The 21200-nt window shown below is 52.0% G+C and overlaps 2 protein-coding genes across 6 annotated transcripts; both read right to left on the bottom strand.

Annotated features, from left to right (window-relative positions):
• Positions 1 to 899: 899 nt before the first annotated feature.
• On the bottom strand, positions 900 to 4794 carry LOC133417818 (trichohyalin-like). The gene is made up of 4 exons (XM_061705953.1): positions 4712 to 4794; positions 2851 to 3269; positions 2224 to 2577; positions 900 to 1401 (listed from the first exon to the last, which is right to left on the bottom strand). Exons 2-4 carry the CDS (start codon positions 3238 to 3240, stop codon positions 1132 to 1134), a joined length of 1014 nt encoding a protein of 337 aa, XP_061561937.1. The 5' UTR covers positions 3241 to 3269; positions 4712 to 4794; the 3' UTR covers positions 900 to 1131.
• aatkb (apoptosis-associated tyrosine kinase b) lies at positions 3733 to 20507 on the bottom strand. Of its 5 annotated transcripts, XM_061705951.1 has the most exons (16): positions 20446 to 20507; positions 19814 to 20165; positions 17410 to 17549; positions 15957 to 16074; positions 13915 to 13994; positions 13240 to 13358; positions 13062 to 13149; positions 12840 to 12976; positions 12166 to 12250; positions 11986 to 12107; positions 11599 to 11748; positions 8711 to 11510; positions 8333 to 8623; positions 7249 to 7372; positions 7002 to 7178; positions 3733 to 6496 (listed from the first exon to the last, which is right to left on the bottom strand). In XM_061705951.1, the coding sequence occupies exons 2-16, from the start codon at positions 19893 to 19895 to the stop codon at positions 6468 to 6470; spliced, it is 4542 nt and encodes a 1513-aa protein (XP_061561935.1). In that variant the 5' UTR covers positions 19896 to 20165; positions 20446 to 20507; the 3' UTR covers positions 3733 to 6467. The 5 variants fall into 5 exon arrangements, with proteins under 5 accessions (XP_061561935.1, XP_061561932.1, XP_061561934.1 ...); XM_061705948.1 differs by having other exon boundaries at positions 8333 to 11510; XM_061705950.1 differs by having other exon boundaries at positions 8333 to 11510; positions 13240 to 13343.
• Positions 20508 to 21200: the final 693 nt, after the last annotated feature.

Genomic DNA, 21200 nt, shown 5'->3' with positions numbered 1-21200 from the left:
TTGAGATTTTGGGCCGTGCGGTTGCCCGCTGCGAATCTGGGGTCCATCTGAACGCGTCTTGTGAATCGATTGCTAGTCGACACAACATACACCCTTCACCTCGTTCGGACGTAAATTCCTTGAAGCTCAACTTTTAAACACAACTTTCAAGATTCCCAGACGAATGAGGGAATTGACGTCAATTCAAAAGAAGTTGTGGATTGCGAGTTGTTTTGTAAAAGCTGCAAAAAGTACATATATAGTCCGTAGATGCCCCTTGACCTGCGAGTTGCACGTGTGTCAATGAAACCACTGCTCAGACTTCGGAAATGGAATTTACCCGAGTTAGCCTGTTGAAAATGTCTCGCTGGTGGAACTATTTCAGTGACTTTCTCAAAGTAATAAATTCATTCATTGGATGACTTGATTTTGAATGATCGCATCAACGGGAGCCTTGGATGTTTCCTCCAACCAACCAAAAAACACACACTTGTTCTTTACGCAAATACTAAACTGAAATAAATAAATACTAAACGAATCATTAAAAGAAATGCGTTTGTTGCATTTTAGGTGTACAGCGTGTGTGGCAAACTTGACAGCATGTTGGCCTAATAAGGACAAACGTGCACAATTTCGACAATATGGCATCGTATGACCGCCACGTAAGCGAATGCTCAAAATGTTCTTGAAAAGGTGGAACTACTGTCTAAGTCGAACCGTTGCAAAATCGCAGACAAACTAACAGATTGGCCCACATCGAGGGCATATTTGGAAAAGTAGGTCGAAAATGGCACACGACCAGAAATAGCCAATCACAAGCGTCGGCTGTAGAAAGAGGAACTGATAGAAGGGGGGGGGGGGGGGGGGGGGGGAACAGGTAACAAACTGTAATGGTGGAACTCTTCCAAAGCAACTGTCATTTAATAAACACATTCTCTCCCAGTCATGTAATGGATTACACTTCCGTCCATTTTGTAATTCAATGACGTCATCTGGTGACATGTAATTCATTTCTCCCAACACCGTTCATAATGCTGTTGAAATGTCCTTCATTTTTGTTAAGACATTTCAGATTGATTGGAAACAACTTTTGCAACAGTTAAGAGTGAATATTTTCGAACGAGCGAACGAACGAAGCCGGCCCGCTTGAGCTCAAAGCGGGCAATGTCTTATTCCAGCGCCCCGATTCTTTTCTTTGTCTTTCCTCTGCCGCTCCTTCTTCTCTTTCTTGTCTTGCTCCTTCTTTTCCTTCTTGACTCTCTTTTCTTGCTCCTTCTTTTCTTTGGCCTCACTCTTCTTCTTGCGTCTCCTTTCTTTCTCTCCGTCGTCGTCTTTCTCTCCTTCACTCCATCTCTTCCCCTCTTTGTTGGTCTCGCTCTTCTTCTGGTCTTTGTCACTTGTGTCGTCACTCTTTAGGGATTTCTGTCAGAGTGAAAGAGACGGCCCAGCTGTCAATCAATCAATCCGGTCGACGGTCAACATCAGGGCTTATATAGAAATACGAACGTTCCCGATCGCATTCGACAATTTCTTCATTTTCTAAAATGAAGCCAACATGCGAGCAAAGCCACGTGATCGCATGCAAACATGCTAACTGCCTTGAGATACGAGTTTCCCCATTGAAATTAATGGCAGTGCCATTAATGCGTTCCAGCCGCCAAAAAAAAATCTTTTGTTTTTAATACAGAAAAATATCACTCACACATATTGTACTTTCTTTAACAAAAGACAAATAACATTCACCCATCCTTCCAATGTAAAGAATTAAACATGATTATTTCATGCTGCAGTCCAATTCATTGGGCTGCTCCTTCTGGTGTGCCCACATTGGCCACCGGGGGGCAGTATAATAGAGTCATGCAGACAAACTAAGGGGGGAAAGTTTCGCAACTGCTGTAAGCGGCTCAGTAACATGCTGTCATTCTTCATAGAGCAAAAAAATGTATATGCTCGTGAGTATTGTTTATCTGTCTCCATGTTTTACTCAGCCCATTTGTTTTCAGTCTATTTATCCTTTTTTCTCAAAGTAAAGTAAGGCGATTGAAGTGAGACATTGCTTAAAAATATTTGACTTCAAAAGTCGTCAACGGCAGCGAACGCCTCGAAGGATTCTATTGATGATTAGCATTGTTCCGAGATTCGAAGCCGGAACCTCGGAAGTGCGACGCAGCGGCGCAAACCACTGGCGCGACCGTGCCGCCCGTCGAGCAATCGCTGCGCGGAGGAGCCGAGGGCCTGACCGACCGTAAAGCGGGCGTTCTGTCCCACGAAGCCTTTGACGAGGCCCTCGACGTTGTCGACGCGTTTGAGGAGCGCCTCCTCCCCGGCCCGGGCGCCGGCCTCCAGACGCTCGCCGAGCTCGTCGGCGCGCCGCTTCCACCGCGCGCTCTCCAGCCGCTCCCGCTGGAGCTGGCTGGAGACGGAGCGCAGGAGCCGGTTCAGCCGGCGCTTCTGCTCCTCCTTCTCCTCCAGGCCGGACTTGAGGAGGAGCAGGAAGTCTTTGACTTGGCTCATCTGCTCCTCCTTCTCCTCCAGGCTGGCCGCCACGTTGGCGTGGATCTCCTGCAGCTGGGTCAGCTGCTCCTCCTTCTCCTCAACCTTCCGGAGGGAAAAGCCCGCGGTTAGTCAGTCAGCCAGTCACTTCGTTAGTTAGAGACGTGCACACATAGAGCCCAAGTGGTGCTCGAGCACCTCTGCTCATTTGCCCCGGGTGAAAATGTTTTTTCTTCAGTCATCAAGACTGAAGGCGGCCGACCGGTTGGCACGGGTCGAAAAAAAAAATATACTAAGCCAGGAGATAAAAAATGGAAAAGTGTGGTAGTATTGCACAGTAGTAGCAGTGTTCCAGACACGAGGTCTTTGCGTCCGTACCTTCTGCTCCATGGCGGCCTTGACGCCGCGCAGTTCCTCGTCGCACTCGTCCACGGTTCGGTCCAGATGCCACTCCATGTTGTCCCAGTGGTTCTCCACGTGGAGCCGTACGCTTTCCCTCATGGTCAGGTGGTCCCGGGAAATGTCGTCTTCGCGCCGCGCCCACAGCCGGCGCCACTCGTCGTCGGCCGCCTTCAGCGCCGCCGCCGCGGCCTCGTCCCGGGCCCGCTGCAGCTGGCCGAACTCGTCGGCCCAGAACGAGCGCACCCGGTCCACGTCCGCGCGATGGATCAGGAGCGCCTCCCGGAGCAGCCGCCGGACTTGCCGTCCGGTCCAGCTCGTCTTTTCGTCCACAAAGTCGGACAGCTGACAGCTCGAAGTCGACTCCATGCTCCCCGACGATGAACGGAATGTCCAAACTATATACATACGGGCTAATATTCATTCTACATATATGTTAATATTCATACCGTACATGGGTCATTTTCATAGAACAAAAACAAAACAAAAATCCTAATTCAGCAATTTTTTGATGCTGCCTTGGTTTTCCTTCGGTAAATGTCTCCCACGTTCACAAGTGAGGAACGAACGGAACGGGAGATCGACAGACGGATCGGTGCGGCGTCTGCGACGCCGCGGGCTTCGTATCGGTCCGTCGCGGCGGGGGAGGAGCAAAGCCGAAAGACGAAGCTCTCCATTTAGCGGTCGATCTCCGTTCCTACCCTGACCCGTGGTCACGAGCCACGGGTCGGGACCCGAAGAACGAGATCCCGGATACGAGCGGCCGAAATGCCTTTCCTCCGCAGGGTGTCCGGGCTCTCCCTTAGACAACGGGTGAGAAGCTCGGTCATCCGGGAGGAGCTGAAGAGTAGAGCCGCTGCTCCTCCGCATCGAGAGGGGCCGGCTCGGGCATCGGATCAGGGAGCCCCCCCGGACGCCTCCCCGGTGACGACCCGGGAACGCCTCGGGGTCTCCCCGGAAGAGCTGGGCCGAGCGGCTGGGGACAGGGCCACGGGTCTGGGCTTCCCCGCTCGAGCCGCTGCCGCCGGGACCAGACCACGGATAAATGGAAGAAAATGGACGGCTGGCTCGTAACGGCAATACTTAGTGACGGATCAGATGGCGGCGGCCCACGGAAATACACCCCCTTGCGTAACCGCAAAGACAACAGTGGACAACGGTGAAGACAAAAAAAAAACTCACACGCGTTTCCCTTCAAACTCGGGTACAAGTGCATCGATGATCCGAACTACTCATTCAACATCGTAACGACGGCAAAGACGAGCAATAGTTGCCACATTTTGACATTCGTATCTTAGAAATAACAGCCGTGATTTTGCCATCGTGCGAATGCAAAATGGGTCTCAGACTGGCACTTAAGATCCGAGTATTGCAGTCACACGTAATGAGGCTCCCTTGAGCGCCATTAACGGTAAAGACAGCTCCAGTGACATCGGGAAACAAGCAAACCACTAAGATGCATTTGTGTTATTTTGCATAGGAAATGGGAGAAAAAGCAGGCATCTTCAAAAATGGGACGAGTAGCTTCAGAAAGCGCTGCAAATCATTTGGGACACCTAACGGTAAAGATATTTAGGCACCAAGAGTTTGAAAAGTATTACTTTCGACAATTCTTTTTTTCTGAGAAACATTTATTACCCTTTGAATTACAACGACTGCAAATTGTACTCCTATCAGTAAAATAGATTGATTTCAAAAGGATATTCAGTGGGCCACGTCTTTACTGTTATTGATCAGTGATATGAAAACGACCCATATACGCACACGTCTGTAATCAAGCAAGCATGATTCCTCTTCTCTATTGACTTCACATCGATGGGTGTGTAAATACATGACTTACTTATATAGTCGCAAAAAAGGGAGGCCACAAAGACGAGTATGAGTAAGACTCAAGTAGGAGCGGGACTCCAAACTCTTGCAAAGGTTTCCAAAGAGAAAAATGTCACAAAGCATCAAAGACACGAAGATGCGCGAGGGGCGTGGCCAAAATGCTCAGCGACTGTATGCGCTAACCGCGCGTAGCTCACTAGCGCCGTTTATGAAACAAACCGACTGCTAATCGGGTCGTGTTTGTTTTGGAGCATTATTAGCCTGCTGGCTAGCACGCTAAATAAACAAATACATACGTTGCGATGTGTAAGAGAGACTTTATTTGTTTTGTTTTTGGCTAGAAGGTACGTACACACGTGTGACGAGAGCGCAGAGTGTTTGGGAACAATTTCCTAAAGATGTCGTCAACGACGCAAGCGGAGCGCGATCGACTTCTTCGCCGACCGGTCCGCGGTCAATCAGAGTGTCGCCGGCTCTTCCGAGACGCCGTCTTCGTCTCCGGCGGTAGGTAGCGCTCGAAGAAGAATGCCCATAAAAGCAAATGGCGAGGTTTGAAAGATCCCAAAAACACAAGACGCGCGATGCGTCGTCACCGAGCGGACAAACTACAGAAAGCGGTTGTGCTCAAGGGCCACCGTTGAATTTGCACAGTGACGGCGGCGGGTGGGCCAACTTTCACGAGGACGCGTGACGTCTGGACAGAAAATATTATTTACATTGATTCTCATTTTTTAACTTGTATTATTCAGACCGAATCGATTGATCATTAATGAACCAATTACTGAATCAAATACTGTAATTACAAATTGTCGAATCTATATTTGAAGTTATTTATGTTACAATTTTCAATGTAATTACAATTAATAAATGAAGTCATTATTGAATTAGATAAAGTCACGTAAAATATGTAAAGGTTCATTTCAATAATCCAATCATTTATTCTCATGTTCTAATCTTATAATTAACCAATTAAAAAATGTTAGCTCTGTATATCTTTGTTTGTCGATTTCAAAAAATGCCTCACTTAATCCAACAAATCTTGCGATTGCTTGACGTTGATATTTGCCAGGTCGACATTTCAAATGAGAAGGTGTTCTCGTTTGCCTTACTTAAAAGAAAGGCGAAATAAACAGCAGGAAATATGTCAAGGTTTGATTAAAGGACGCGCCCCCGAATCGGACCCCAGCAATCACGTGACGATGATTAGGATCACGATTATTACGGTTATCGTCGTCAGCTCGTTGGCGTTGCTGCGCGGCAGTTCAATCGGCGGGACTAATTGTCATCTCGTCATCGTCATCGTCAGCGGACGTTTCAACTTCATTGGTTCATCAGAAGACTGCGGTCAGAATTGTTCACTTTGACTGACAGGCGTTCGTAGCGTTGCATCCTTCACGGAAAACCTCTGCCGTGGTTCCCGTATACTTTGCAGACTTGAAGCAAACCAGGAGAAGGTGGACGGAACTTAAAAATACACGACGATGAACACATCAAGTCATTTTCTAAGCAAACGCGTCCGTCTTTTGGTCGCCGTAGAACCGTCCTCGTTTTCGTGCATGCACAGAATACATCGATCTTTAAATGTCCGTCTTCAGCTCGTTCGTCTCTGAAATGTACGTGACCTTGTAATCTTCGGTCTCAAACCTCTAAAAAGTCGAAATGGGACGCTTCGAGAGTACCGGTCTTGTTTTTCATCAAGTGGAGTTTCCCTCCTTTGCGCCTGCAGTAGGAAGAATATTCCCACTTTGTTCGTAAGCGTCCGTCCGTCACTCTTTATCTCCATCCTCGCTGCTTCCTGCCGAGTAAACACAGGCAGAGGTTGGTTGGTTTAGTTGATTCGGTGGGGATTATACGCCAATGATATAAACGAGGAAGAAAATACGCTTTGTGCTGGATCGCAGCACCCCTGGGAGCTCATTTCCATCCAACATATGGCAAGCGAGTCCCAATTGAGAGTTGCGCACCTTCAGCGTCGTACCAAATTGTGCCGCAACGTGCCAGGCAGCACTGAGCTCTACTGGAAGACATGCAGTGTAATTCAAAGCCAGAAGAGGAGAGGCCCCTTCAGCGTAGTCCAGAACCACGTTTTGCCCTTTCAATGTTTGTTTTTCCCCACAGAGCGGAGAGAACCCATGCACGTGCGCATCGTTGTTTGCCGAGGGCGTATCTGTTGCCGCTCCGTGCGTGATCGAGTAGCGGGCGCTGGTTTCGAGGTTCCGAACGGCTTCATCATAATTACTACGCAACTTTCCGCGAGCCTGTCGCATCATAAGTTGGCCTTGAGCTTTTTCGGTCCTCACCTCCCGCAGAGTCCGTGTCCGAGTCGGAGACGTGCGTGATGGAGAACCGGGACGCGCCGGAGGGCGACACGGTGAAGCGGGAGAACCGGGCGGCCGACTCGGTCCCCTGAGGCTCGCCGGCCGAGGATGTCGGTAGCGGGAGCAGAGGGAAGTCGTCTTCCCACTCGAAGCCTGCACCTGACACGAGAAGGGCTGTTGAGAACGACGTCTTCCAAGAAAACCTCGCACTTGGGAATGTCCGGCTCACTCTCTTCGGAGATGTTTCCGTCTGAGGAGTCGTCAGACGCGCTGACCCTCTCGGGAGATTTGCTGCCCGGACCTTCTACGGCCAAAGGGAGTCCGTGTGCAGTCAGCTCCTCGGTGGGACTCTCCTGGAACACGAAGTTTTCACGTTAGAAACGCCAGCTGTTCCTGATGTTTTGGTGAGATTACAAGCGGCTGTGGTCACGGACGCTGCTAGTTTCAGGTGGGAGTAAGTTGCAACTAAGTCTCAACCTTCAAGATTCAAGCAAGGCCCAAGTTACTGTGTGGGGAAATACATAAATACAATAAATCAATCAAGCAAGTCGAGTCACGTCATTGACGTCGTGGGTGAGCTGAGGCCTATCCCCTGGACTGGTCGCCGGCCAATCACAGGGCACACAAACATTCACACCTATGGACAATAAAACGTTTTTAATGAACCTAGCATGCATGTTTTGGGCACGTGGGATGAAGTCAGAGTTGGAGGAAAAAACCCAGGCAAACTCCACCCAGGAAGGACGGAGCAGAGATTCCAACCTCAAACCTCAGAACTGCGAGGTAGACCATGTAGTGGCCTTGCTTGCCCGCTGCAAGAAATAACTTTTCTTTAACAGAAAAACTAACTCAAAAGCAAATGACTTCCGCTAACACGTAGTTCAAGTCGAGGCTTTTATGAGTTTTAACCCAAGCAAGTCCCGAGCCGCCGTCACAATGGACGACTGACTGGTTAGCACATCTGCCTCGCAGTTCTGGGGACCGGGATTCCAATCCCGGCCCCGCCCATGTGCCACGCAGGCACTCCGGTTTCCTCCCACATCCCGAAGACACGCGTGCTCGGTTGATTGAAGACTCTAAAGTGCCCGTAGGTGTGAATGGGAGTGCCAATGGTTGTTTGCTCCTATGTGCCCTGCGATTGGCGGGCGACCGGTTCGGGGCGTACCCCGCCTCTCGCCCGAAGATAGCTGGGATTGGCTACGGCACGCCCGCGACCCGCGTGAGGAAAATGGATAGATGGAAGTCCCAAGCCCTGAAATTGGCGACTTTAGTCTGACTGGAGTCTCCCACCTCTGCTGCTAACGTGTGATCACCTGATCGAAGAGATAGACGGTGACGTCATCGAAGAAGGACACGTTCCTCTTCTTGCGTTCCAGTTCCTCCTGTATCTTCAGCATGGTGGGTGCCTTGAGGAGGCCTCGCAGGGTGCGGGCGTGGCTGTCGTCACTCACCACGATGGGCACCGGGTGGCACTCATCCTCGCTTTCCTCCTCCTGGACGCCGAAGGGCCGCGGCTCGTCGTCCGACGCGTCGCTGTCGTCCGAGTCGCCGTCCTCTTTGTCCGCCTCCTCCCCGTCCAGAGGAGAACCTTCTGCCGGAGCTGGCTGAGGCGGAGGAGAAGACAAAGATGACCTTCTGGAACGAACTGCCTGCTGCAAGGCGACCTCATCCTTGGGTAAGATGTGCAACACCTCCGGCCCTGATGGCTTGTTCTTAACTGGCCCCTCTTCTCTTTCTTTCTCCGTTGACATGCCGGTGGACCTATGTTCTCCATTCAGGGCGTCGAGAGCCTTCTCCATGGCTCCCACCACCTCTGCTGCCCAGTCTTCAAGAGACGAGCTCTCCTCCTGAGAAGGCCACTCATCCAGGCTCCCTTCTGCCGTTGAACCATTCAGCAAGTCATCATGATCACAGTCTTCTGTTTCGTATGCTCCACTTAGTTCTGGCAAACAATGTTCTCCATGTTCCCTCGCTGGAATCATCACAGTGGCTTCCAGGGCTTCTTCATCTTCATTCTCACAACCCTCTTCTGGCCGATGCACTTCCTCCTTCTCGTTCCTCACCTGGCGTTCGTTCTCGTAGTCGGAGAAGTAAGCCGAGTCCCTGTATGGTGTCTCTTGGCTCAGTGGTGAGAAGGTGTGTTGGCATGACTTTAACGACAAGTCCTCCTCCTGGGCAACGACACCAAGGTCCTCCTCCAGCCTCGTGTGAACGGCTGCCAGAGGCACAGCTTGGTCTTTGGCTTCATGAGGTTCTTTTGGGACAAACTCGGGACTCTCGTTATTTTCCGTGTCATAGCCACTGTCCATGGCTTTGGGGGAACAGGACCCGGCAACAGACGGTAGCTCTGTGGACTCGGTGGAATCCGGAATTCCTACCTGCTTCTGGAGCGACTTGAAGGAAGGAGAAGCGCTCAGTTCACCGGACTCGTCTGCAAAGATTCCTGAAGCGATATCAGCGATGTCATCGGCGATGTCATCGTTTTCGTTGTCGCCGCAGTCGAGGATGTCTGCGAGGCTAACGCTGGAGCCGCCTTGGTCGTGACCGCTATCTCCTGCTTGACTCGTCTCTGACTGCAGATCCTTGAGGACCGCCATCACGTGCAAGTTGTCTGCGGGCGGCGGAGGACTCTGGACCATCTCTTCCACGTTGGACTCGGTCATGAGAGGATGTTCTTTGATGATGTCCTGCTTCATCACTTCATCTGCTCTAAGATCCACGTATTGCTCTCTGCCGCCGTCGGGCTTGATTGAGGCAGGTTTGGACACAACTGGACCTCCTGGTGCTGGCGAGAGATCGATCACCTCGTCACTGTTTGGGATGTCCGTGACTTTGTTGCGGTTGTAGCTGTAGTTGTTACTCACCAGCAAGCCAGTGAGCGGATCGACGAAGTGCGAGTGGCAGTACTCTCTTGGCGGCGCCACGTGGGTGTCGCACCGGTGGCACAAATACACCGAAGCATCGTGGCGGTCCGGGGACACTACGGCGGGGTGTCGACTCAGACAGCTGCTGTTGTTTTTAGCCTGGCGGGCTTCCAGGTAGCCGACACCCTTGGGCAGGCTGTGGTATTGCGTGCCGAGCTCCTCCGGCCAGGTGTCTTCAATGTCTGTACTTGGCACGGTGTAGTGAAAGTCCACATAGGCTTCTTGTCTGCAACTCTGACTCGCTCGTCTTCGATTGCCGACGCTTCCGTGGCAATGTTTTGAAGGCCAAGTGTTGCACGTGCGCCTCTCCATGAATATGTCCTCCTCTTCATCCTCCCCTGAATCGCTCTCCCTGTGCCCCATGAAGAGCGCCCTCCCGGTCTCCATGTTAATGCTGACCGAGCCGTGCCTGCTGTGACTCGGCACGGTCTCCCTCAGGGAGCCCATCGTGTCGTAGTAGCCTCCGGTCACAGTCTGACCGATGATGGAGGAGTGACTTGTGTCCAGGTCCAGGTATGAGTCTCTGTAGACCTGTTCAGATGGACTGTTAACACAAGGGGGTATTCCCACCGGGTTCTCCAGCTCGCCCAATGCCTGCCGAAGGCTCCTTGACCCCCAGCTTTCTTGCAGATGCTCACTGTCCGGCTCACCTCCCATTAGATAGTGGTCTAAGTCCACAGGCGGGGAGTGCTCGTAATAGTAACCTCCATCTCGGTCTTTGTAGGACACATAGTGACTGGACTCCCAGGGTCGTAGGGGACTGTTGTCACACACCTGTCCTAAGAGGGGCTCCATTGTTAGGGAGATGGCAGGACTTGAGTCATTGGAGTCATAGACGTCAACGTTGTGGATATCTGCTGACCAGTAGGCTTCGCAGTCCTTAGCCTGTGACGGACAGACCATACGGTCGCCCCAGTCGGCGCTCCCACTGCTCTGGTAGTCTGGGCTGTAAGAGCAAAGCGTGTAGTCGGGCTCAATGTTACAGTCCACTGGTTCTTCGATGCGGATGTAGAACTCAGTGTTGACTGATGGGCTATGGGCACTGAAGACAGGAAGTACACCTGGAGCATGTAGATGTTTCGGCTGGTAGTAAGAGGGAGAAGCGGCATGGTTCAGGCTCTCCAAGGGGCAGCCTCCCACAATGCCCGCTGGAGGATAAAACGCTTCATGACGGTTGACATGACTGAGGGCACTTGAGGAGTCTGGGCCTCTGTGGGACTCTTCCGCCCCGGCCTGCTCCCACCTGTACTCAAAGTTCAGGCCGTGGCTCGTCTCAGTGATGGTCAAAACGTCATCCCCGGACTCGGAGCGGTACCCGTCGGCAGGTGAGAACTGCTGGAGGAGAGGGAAAGACGACGAGGCGGACGAGGGTTGCAGGCGAGTCGTCGGTGGGGGGCCGCGACGGATGTTGTGTCCGGCACCGGGACGCATGGAGTTCCAGCGCCTCTCGAAGTCCTCCTCGGCCTCGCTGGCCCCCTTAGCGCACAGATAGCTCAACAGCAAGTGCACTTCCTCGGCATTGGGCCTCTGATCAGGCGGGAGCCAGCAGAACTGCATCACCTCGTACCTGAAAGTCACCCGGAAATTGCGACAGTCGTCAGCGAGACGAAGGAGATGATAAATGCGGCGTGCTTTCAAGTGTTCGCGGGCCTTACCAGCGTTCGGCCAGAGGCACTTGGAGCGTGGGCTTGGCCAGTCGGAGCTGCTGCGCCCTCACAGCGTAGGACAGAACTTGCTGGTCAGAGTAATGGCTGTAGGGTTGCTTTCCCAGCTCCAGCAACTCCCAGATGCTCACTCCCAGAGACCTAACGCCAGAGGTTGGAGGGAGTCACGTATGTCCTTATCAAGTCAACCAAGTTACTGTGGAAAAAAGTCGAGTCATTCGCGGGTTGAGCAAGTCATACAATCTCGCTCGGTCCCATTACTTAGTCACACATTAGCTACCTCACACTCACGGTGTTAACCGTTGTTAAGTTGCCACATCCACAAGTCACCTTTTTTTTTTAAATGGCCCCAAACCAGTGATTTGATGATGCACCTACCAGATGTTGCTCTGTTGGGTCTGCTTGGCCACCAGCAGGTTTCCGCGCAAGTCGTCCACCAGCTCAGGAGCGATCCAGCGAAGCGGCACGTACGTCTGGTCATTCGTGACCAGGTAGTCGTCCTGACGGGAAAGCAGAGCGAATAGGAACCCTCTTTTAAGGACACTTTGCATGTTCTACCTTGTACTTGGTGTGGGACAATCCGTAGTCGCCAATCTTCACGGTGACGTCGGCAGTCAGCAGGCAGTTCCTCAAAGCCAGGTCGCTGCAGATCCGTACGGCAACATACGTTGAGATGTCACGTATGCGGGGTGTGTCGGAATTCATGACTTTTCGTGACCGTCTAATTCTGTTCTCCGGTGTTGTTTCTCTTCATGTATTCAAACATGTCGGTCTTTTGGGGTGCACAACAGTGCCTGTTTCATCAAACAACTGTGAAACAGTCTTTCTTGCGGGTGCTGGTGGCCCATCAATCGCAAACGTTACATATGAAACGCCGAGCGTATTAAGAAATCGAACGCATTCATAGCAATAAACTAAGCGTACCAAGTCGGCGACCTCCCCGCTCGAGGCCCGCCTTCCAAACGCACGGCCCACCGCTGCAGCAATACAACTAGCGAGTCCCGAATTCCGGCCCGCCCCGGAGATACCGATCCAGTGACGACAACCATGAGCGGACCCGCAGAGGGCGCTGCGCTCTGGCGACGAGGGCCCACCGCCTGCAACAAAATCACTGATGCTGGAGTCTTTGAGCAACACTCGAGCAGCACCAGGATGTTGTTACGGGAAGTGACCTTTTACAAGAGAAAAACACAACAACAACGTGTCGGACGGACGGATGGATGATGTTGTACCTGTGAGTGAAGTTGTGGGTGTGCAGGTGCGTGAGTCCTGAGGCGATGTCGCAGGCCATCCTCTGGAGGGTTAGCGGCTCGGGCACGGCGACGCCGTCCGCGCGATCGCTGCTCCTCAGGTAAGCCTTCACGTCGCCCTGGTAACGCAAAAACCCACCGCGTCTCACCGTCTATGGCCAGCGGGGGCGGTATTGTCCCAGGGAGCGCGATTGTACAACTAACCAGCGGACAAAACTCCATGACCAGCAGGAAGGGCGTGACGTCGGTGCACTGGGCCAGACACTGCAGCAGAGCCGAATGCTGCAGCGCCCTGAGGACCAGGAAGCACCGCACCGCACAGGAAGTGATGTCAGTGAGTGACTACGATCAAGAAGTGTGTAAAAGAGGGCTGAACGCATACCGGTACGGTTGAACTTCCTCCAGGAAGTGCATTTGTTCCTTGACACCGGCGCTGGCCTTCAGCTCCTTGACCACCACCTGATTGGTTCTCAGGTTCTCACTCACCTCCCCCAGAAGAACCTGCCACACGGACACACGGACACCAATGCACCGGGAGGACACAGAGGTCGACACAAGGCAGTTTGGAATGGGAGGGGGGACGGGGGGCACGGTGACGGACATACCCGGTCATGAAGACAACGCGGATGTTGATGAGTGTGGAAAACGAGGATGGAGAGAAGAAGATGTTATCTGCTTGTAAACATTCGAGCGATGTCGTGTCTAAGATTGCAAAGGGGTCCAACATTTCCGGTAAATTTCTGGACGGGAGTTTGCAGTTTTTTCTCTTTTTTTTAAGAAGCTGCCCTTGCCCAAGGAACATCAACCTATGAGAGAGAGAAGGCGGGACTGGAGAGCTGTCCATCATTTGCCGTGCACTCTCCCACAGCCTCGCGCCGGCCTGTTAGCTTGAGCTTCGGGAGCTTTGCTGAAACTATTTCAGAATATCCAACTCTGCAAAATCAAGAAATGCCCCTCTCTCGTTCGCAGGCAAACATTTCCGTTAAATCCCGCAGAAGGTTTTGCAACCCTAGTCGCGACGAGCACCAGAACGCGAGCGCCCGGCGGCCGCTCTTACCTTCCCGAACCATCCGTTCCCGATCTCTTTCAGGTAGAGAAGACTCTGGCGGCTCAGGTCGGCCCCTTTCTGGCGGTGCGCTGCGAGGACAGAGAACAGGCCACGCGAGTGCCGCCGATCAAACGTCAGGCGCGCGTCATCGGGCTTCTGAAGCGTCCTCTGAAGGACCTCCCACGCCGAACGTCCCCAAATTCCCGCCATCGGCGCCCGTCTGTCGGACTCGGCGATGCGTCGCGGTCGGCGTCCTTGACCGGAACCTCGGTCCGGCCCGTCCGGTCGTTCTTGGCCGTCCGTCTTTCATTGTGGGTGGCGACGCGGACAAACGAACCTTTGCGGTTGCCCCCCGATCCCCTCCCGGGAAGCGCACGCAGTCCGGCCAGTGTCCAGACTGGACGCGGCGTCACCCTCCCCACGCTGCCCGTTCCCGACAGTCGCCCGCGCCCTCTCTGGAACCGGCACATTTGGGCCCCCACAGACTGGCACCGCTTGGCACCAAGCATGAAGCAAAGCGTGCGCGTGTGTTTGTGTGCATTACTGTGTGCGTGTACACATGCGTGTGTGTCTGTGTGTAGCGTGTGTGTGTGCGCATTTGGTCGTGTGTGCGTTCTTGTGTGTTAGTATGTTCATGCAAGCCGGCACGGTGCGCGACCGGTTAGCATATCTGCCTCGCGGTTCTGAGGATCGGGGTTCAATCCCCGGCCCCGCCTGTGTGGAGTTTGCATGTTCTCCCCGCGCCTGCGTGGCTTTTCTCCGGGCGCTCCGCTTTCCTCCCGCATCCCCAAAACACGCGTGCTAGGTTCATCGAAGTCTCTAAATTGCCCGTAGGTGTGAATGTGAGTGCCAATGGTCGGTTGTTTGTATGCGCCCCGCGATGGGCCGGCGACCGGTTCGGGGCGTACCCCGCCTCCCGCCCGAAGACAGCTGGGATGGGCTCCGGCACGCCCGCGACCCGCGCGAGGAGAAGCGGTAAAGGACGGATGGATGTGTTATTATTTGTGTTGTGTGTTATTTTGAGGGATACCGTCTCGTTGTTGCGTTTGTGCGCTGCTCCTAATCAATACGGGCGTCGGCGCTCGAAGCCAGGAAGTCGTTAACGGGATGCGCACGCAGCACTTAGCCTCCAAATGGACCCGCCGCTACTATTCGGACGCAGCGGCCATTATCCCGTGTGAGTGTTTGTTTGTTTGTTTGTTTGTGCCGAGCTGAAGCGCAGCAGATTTGCTCCACGGTTTAACTCGTGCGCGGAATTGTCCATGTACTAGTACACACTTTGTCCTCACTTGTAAAACAATTCAGAGCGACTGGGACACAGTAGTACAACGACTACAATGCACTATTGGAACACGTCGGGCACACTAGCATTCAAAACTAGGATCCTCCAATGAAACAACTGGCACGCACTGGTAGAACAACTAGGACTCACCAGAAGAATGACTTAGTAGAACAGCTAAAACACACACAAGTCAAATGACGAGGGGCCACTAATGGTACAACTAGGGCGCACAAGGAGAATGACTAAGATGCACTAGTAGAAGGGGGATACGCTAGAGACTGAATTGGACACACTAGTAGACAACTACATTTAACTCATGATGCAAAAGTGTGTACTTGACATCTGCACGCTAGTAGTGCTACTATTGAAGCGATAGGTGTTAACTAGTTGAATTTTATAACGTCGCTTCTAGTAAGCACTGAGTCGTCAACTTGTTTTGCCTCACTAGTAATATGTGGTGATCGATTAGTGCAACCCGGTCGTTCTACTACTCTGTTGAATTGTCATAGTAGTGAAGACAAAGCGCGTACTAGTATATGGACAACTGATTGCACTAGTAGGATATTGGCAAAATGCTGCGTTGGCTTTCGGTGGGGGCGCAGCATCTGCGTTCTTTTTGTTTTCGTGCGAGAGCGTCGCGACAGCTGCGCGAGGGCGTGACGGATCTCACGATCCGCGAGTCCCGCGAGGAGACGAACGCGCGCAGGAAGTGTGAGTGAATCTGAATGTGAGTGTTAATGTGAATGCGCGCGTGTCCGCTGGCACTCACCCGCCGGCGCCTCTCTCCCGGCGAGGGGCAGGACGTAGACGTCCGGGCCGGCCCGCGAGGCGGGCGAGGCCGGCGTGGACGCGTGGTACGCCTCGCCATCGGGAACGTTACGCAACTCCTGAAATGACGACAACACACGCGTGACGGGTTAGGCGCGACGATGCGCGACTTATCGTCGTCCGCTCCCCAAAGATTGTTCCACTCGACGGGAAAAGCGGCCGCTAAGAAGCCGTCCGAACGCGCGCACCGGAGGGATGAGGCGCACCTCGCCAAAATCAAAAACCAAATCAACTGACCAAGCAATCGTCAAACCGACCAATAAGTTGACTAAATAACCAAAGTCAAACATTAATCCATTGACCGACCTACCGAAGCAACTCACCGATTCATTGATTAACCAACCAACCCATCAGTTGATCAACCAAGCAATCACTTGAACAACCTACCGAACCAAAAACCAAATGACTCGTTTACTTACCAAACCAACCGATCGATAAAACGACAATTCAGCTAACCGACAAAGCAACTGACCGACTAAACATCCGACAAATGAATTGGCAGAGGTTTTGACTTCTTCGACAAACGACAAGATTTCCGGAAAAGACGCACGCGGCTTTGCTTGCAATCTTTTGTTTTGCCGCTGACCTTGCGGGCGTGTGGCGCACGACAGCGCCGCCCGCGGGTCTCGCCGGCCGGGAATGCGAACGCGAGTCGGCGGGAAGTTGGTCGAAAACTCGCCGAGGTCCCGAAAGACGTCGACAACGCGGACGAGACTTTTTGCTATCTTCTCCTCCTCCTCTGTCCTTCTCTTCTTTTTCTACTTCTCCTCGCCCCACTTTTCCTTCTTCACCTCCTCCTTTTCATCGTCTTCCTCCCCATTCGCTTCCTTCTTCACTTTCTCTCCCTTTTCTCATTCTTCCTCTTGTGACCCTCACACACACACACACACACACACACAAGCAGATGTGAAGCGCATCAAAGACAACTGAAGAAGGTTCCGGTGTGTGACGAGGACACTTACCTCCCCGCCCTCAGGTGACCACGCGCGCACGCGCACGCGCACACGCACACGATGTGGTCTGATGGCGAAGATGAAGAGAGGATGAAGAGTTACTGAAGATGAAGAGGAGCGCAGAGCGTGTGAGGAAGGCTGAGAAGGAGGCGAGGACGGAAGGAGGAGGAGTCGGGGGTCGCCTCCCTGGGGGCGGGGGGCGGGGGGGTTCGCATAGTGGACCGCTGACATCACCGGCACAACATTCCCACCGACGCACATCTGCGCCATTCTCTCTCACACAGCAACACAAAGTCAACTTGAGACACACACGTGAGTCCCCCAACACGAATTGTGACTTGATTGACAGCCGTCATCTAGTTAGCGACGCGTGCGTGCCACGTCAACTTTGAGCGCGCGCCGCTAAGGTACTAGTTAGTGTCGGCGAGTGCGTGCCCTGACCTTGAACGGCGCCCTGCCGCCCTTCTTGCAGCACAGGCAGGCCAGCAGGAGGAAGAGGAGGGCCGCCGCGCCCCAGGCCGACGCCCACGCCGACGACGCCCACGACCAAGCCGACGGCCGATCCCCTGACACGGCGGCGCCTGCGGGGGACGACACGCACACGCCAGGACTTCAGGATTTGGTTGCGCTTTTCAAGGCACTCTGACAACACGAAGACACGCAACGCAAAGCTACACAAATGTGTGCGCCCGCACGTGTGATGTCACACGCGACATTGCTTTGCGCCGCGGTGAACATTTTCCGTTTTGCGCACGTGACTCGCGCTCGTGCGTGACGACGTCACAGGAGCTCTTCGTCATGGCGCTCGCCCGAGCGTCCGTCCGTGGCTTAGCTGGGATACGGAGGATGCGGTTGCCATGGAAACCGCCTCCTTTTTCCTCTGGGCTTCCGCTTGTGTTGACTCGTTGAGCATCACACGTTTGCTTTTTGGCACAAAATCATGCGGACCTGACCGCATGTGCCCACTATACAGGCCGTGTTAAGCTAAGCTAAGCTATGCTATGCTATGCTAAGATAAGCTAAAGGCCTGTAGTTTAGAGACAAACGGCCTTTTTGCTTTGAGTCCTCTGGGGAGCGCACAGTATATTTTCCCCAACAGAGGCTAGATGAAGCTAAGCTAAACTAAGATAATATAAACAAAACTAAGATAAACTAAGCTAAACTACCTATAGCTAGTTATTTGAACATTAAAGGCCTTTAGGATAAAGACCAAGCAGCTTTTGTGTTGACTCCTCTGGCAAGCGACTCTTTTCACACCTTCGTCTACAGAAAGCTTAAAATGTCTTCCGCCTCGTCGTCATCATTTATTTATCGTCATGATTACAAGTTCTCTCCGTACACAAACGACACGTCACAATCCGACCAACCACGTGTACTTCCGTTGCTGTTTTTGCATAGACGCGCACGTGGAGGAAATCTATTTTTAGCCCTCTGACATGAATTTGTATTCACAACAATTAATAATTAATCATCTGAACGATGAATTATGCACGCGACGACAGACACGCTTCATCATCAACAAAACGTGGTGTGTTTTCTTCATCGTACACATTTGAATGCTAGCGTCACCTTGATGCTAACATCAAATTTGAAAGACATCACATTTTAATGCTAACATCATGTTAATTTTTTTTAAATATTCCAAAGCAGTCTTTCAGCATTAAAATAGTGATTTTAACAAATGGGATGTTAGCGTTGAGATGCCACTTTAGTATTAAAACATGAAAGCGCCACGTTGCTCGCAATAAATTAGCATAAAAAATATATGGTAGCATTAAATTAGCATCAAAATGTTAGGTTAGCCTTTAAACGCGATGCTAGATTTATAATGTGATGTTAGCATGAAAACGCAACATTATCCTGAAAATGTGACACGAGCAACAAAATGTAAAATTAACCTTAAAATGCGGTGTTGGCATTAAAACATGAGCCTAGCCTTAAACTGTGACACTAGCATTGAAATGTGATGTTAGATTCATATGGTGATGTTAGCATTAAAGGTCCCATGTTTTGCCCAATCAAATCTTTCTAGTCTAGTAATCTTGTCTCTATGGTGCCTGAGTAAATGTGAAATATGAATTCAAAGGGTCCACGCATTCCTGAGGTCCAGACGTTTTTCTGCCTGAAATCAGCTCATCGGAATCTCCGTCACGAGCCGAGATCTCCGCCTACCTCTCCGCTCCCGAGCCGGCGCTGCCGACATATCAAACACGTGCGGCTCTCGCAACACGGAGGCAACCGATCAGAGGAAAGCCAAATATGGACAAAGCGGACACAAAAGTGGGTCAAACAGAAGTAGCCGTCAGAGGGAGGGGCCTTTCCTGGACACTCCTATGACAAAACCAAGGTGTTGTTTGAAATGAAATTAACACTTTGATACTCAGCGTAGGTTACAGAGTCACTCGATGGAGGTCCAAATAGACAAAATACGGGAACTTTAAAACATGGTGTTCCTATTAAAACGCAGCATTAACGTTCTAATTTGACATTAGCATAAAAATGTGAAGCGAAATGTGATGCTAACAACATGAGACTGTCGTGGTAGCAAATGTGACACTAGTGTCAAAATATGCACACAGGTTAGCCATGCAAGCTAACAAGTTCAGCTGACGACGGCACCGAGACGGAAGCGCTCGATCGCGTCACGTGGAAATGACCGAAAGGGGCTGAAAATAGAAAATGTTATCGCGTTGTTTTTTCTGCTCCGTGAGCAAAAACCTGGAGATGCGGTTGCCATGGCAACCAGCCGCGATGTTGCGTAATATCGATAAAGAGGACGGACGTCGTTATTAACTTCGTTAACTCCGCACGCGCGTACGCAACCCTAATCGGCGGATTTGCTCACCTGCCCCGATGGCGGCGGTGCGGGTGCAGAGGGCGGCGCACGTCAGCGCCGTCAGCATCTTCATCCCCATCCTCATACTCATCTTCACTCTTTCCTCATCCTCGTCTTCATCCTTTCCCAGCCGAGCCTGGCGAGCTCAAAGGAGTCAGGAAGGTTCCGGAGAGAAGGACATTCCCTGGCCTGTGCGTGTGTGTGTTGGGGGGTCTTCAGGGGATGGGGGCGATCGAGCTCGGGGTTCGGTGGTGCCGGAGAGGAGGAAGAGGAGGGGCGGTCGCTGCCGGTGCTGTCCGCGGTGCTGCCTGCCAGAGCGCCATCTTGCTCGCGAATGCTGAGGGGGATCCACGCGCATGCGCTGCTGACACACACGCACATACAGTACAAACACAAATACTAACACACACACGCAAAGAAACACGAGAGAGACGCACTCACGCTAAAAACAGAACTACAGATGCACGCTCTCACAGCCACACTAAAAGAAACACACACGCACGCACGCTGATTGCCTCTCCTTTGTTCTTATGTCATCAAACTCATTTACAATTCATCAAGCTCAACATCTGCTTTCACTTAACGCCAACTTGTGTAACACACACACGCGCGCGCGCACGCGCACGATGAGAGACACGTACTTTCGGTTTCTAGTCGTCCTCATGCAACTGAACTTGCGCATCTCCATCCAGCCGACGAGCACAGAGGCATCATGGGAAATGGAGTTGGCCGAACACTTTCAGGCTGCGGCGCTTGTGGCGACCACTAGAGGGCGGCAAAGTTACACACCCCAAACCACAAATAGGATGACGACAAACAAACGTAAACGAATACAACTGGCCAGACATCATTTCATATTTCATCAGACAGAAACGGTGCAGTTAGCTGCAGTCACCACGGGATGGCAGTATCGCCACGCCTTCACAAACGCGGCGGAGCGGCGCACGACATGGCCGAACACGAATTTGGCCGCAACCTAGTCTAACCTTTTGATCATAAGCGGACGCTGACGCTAATCTCGTTTGGCTTTGACGTGACAGCGCTGGGGCCAAAGCGGTTCTTCCGCTCTGGAACTTTGTCCGATATCGTCAATTCCTCACACATTTTTCAGATAACTTTGTCAATACCAATAGATTCTAAGATTGACTCTGTTGTCTAATGTGCCACTCAACGGTTGAGCACAAAAGTGTTTTTTTTTTTTTTTTAAAAGTCATCATGTACAAGTACGCCCCCTTAAACGCTTCTTGGGTAAAGATTGACTAGTTTTAACAAGTTTGCATTTTATCAGGTACTATTTCCCGGTTTGTTGTATTTACTTTGTGCATTTCAGCCCTCACGTGCTTTTTGTGTGCGCTCTCGTTACTCATTCACTCAACACCTGATAAGTTCTTCCTCT

This window comes from Phycodurus eques, chromosome 19 (genome assembly GCF_024500275.1).
Source record: "Phycodurus eques isolate BA_2022a chromosome 19, UOR_Pequ_1.1, whole genome shotgun sequence".
NCBI lineage: Eukaryota > Metazoa > Chordata > Actinopteri > Syngnathiformes > Syngnathidae > Phycodurus > Phycodurus eques.
The sequence above is the reverse complement of the archived record's forward strand: the minus strand, read 5'-3'. Positions and strand labels throughout refer to the sequence as shown.

What these genes read in the sequence shown, in the direction of transcription:
- LOC133417818 (XM_061705953.1), bottom strand. Translation starts at nt 3,240, where the DNA reads ATGGAGTCGACTTCGAGCTGTCAGCTGTCCGACTTTGTGGACGAAAAG. An exon ending in AGGCCGCCATGGAGCAGAAG is followed by an intron (nt 2,578 to 2,850) that starts GTACGGACGCAA and finishes TCCCTCCGGAAG; the next exon opens with GTTGAGGAGAAGGAGGAGCA. An exon ending in GACAGAACGCCCGCTTTACG is followed by an intron (nt 1,402 to 2,223) that starts GTCGGTCAGGCC and finishes TCACTCTGACAG; the next exon opens with AAATCCCTAAAGAGTGACGA.
- aatkb (XM_061705948.1), bottom strand. Translation starts at nt 19,895, where the DNA reads ATGAGTATGAGGATGGGGATGAAGATGCTGACGGCGCTGACGTGCGCC. An exon ending in TGTCCCACACCAAGTACAAG is followed by an intron (nt 12,108 to 12,165) that starts GTAGAACATGCA and finishes CTTTCCCGTCAG; the next exon opens with GACGACTACCTGGTCACGAA. An exon ending in CGGAAACATCTCCGAAGAGA is followed by an intron (nt 7,179 to 7,248) that starts GTGAGCCGGACA and finishes TTCTCGTGTCAG; the next exon opens with GTGCAGGCTTCGAGTGGGAA.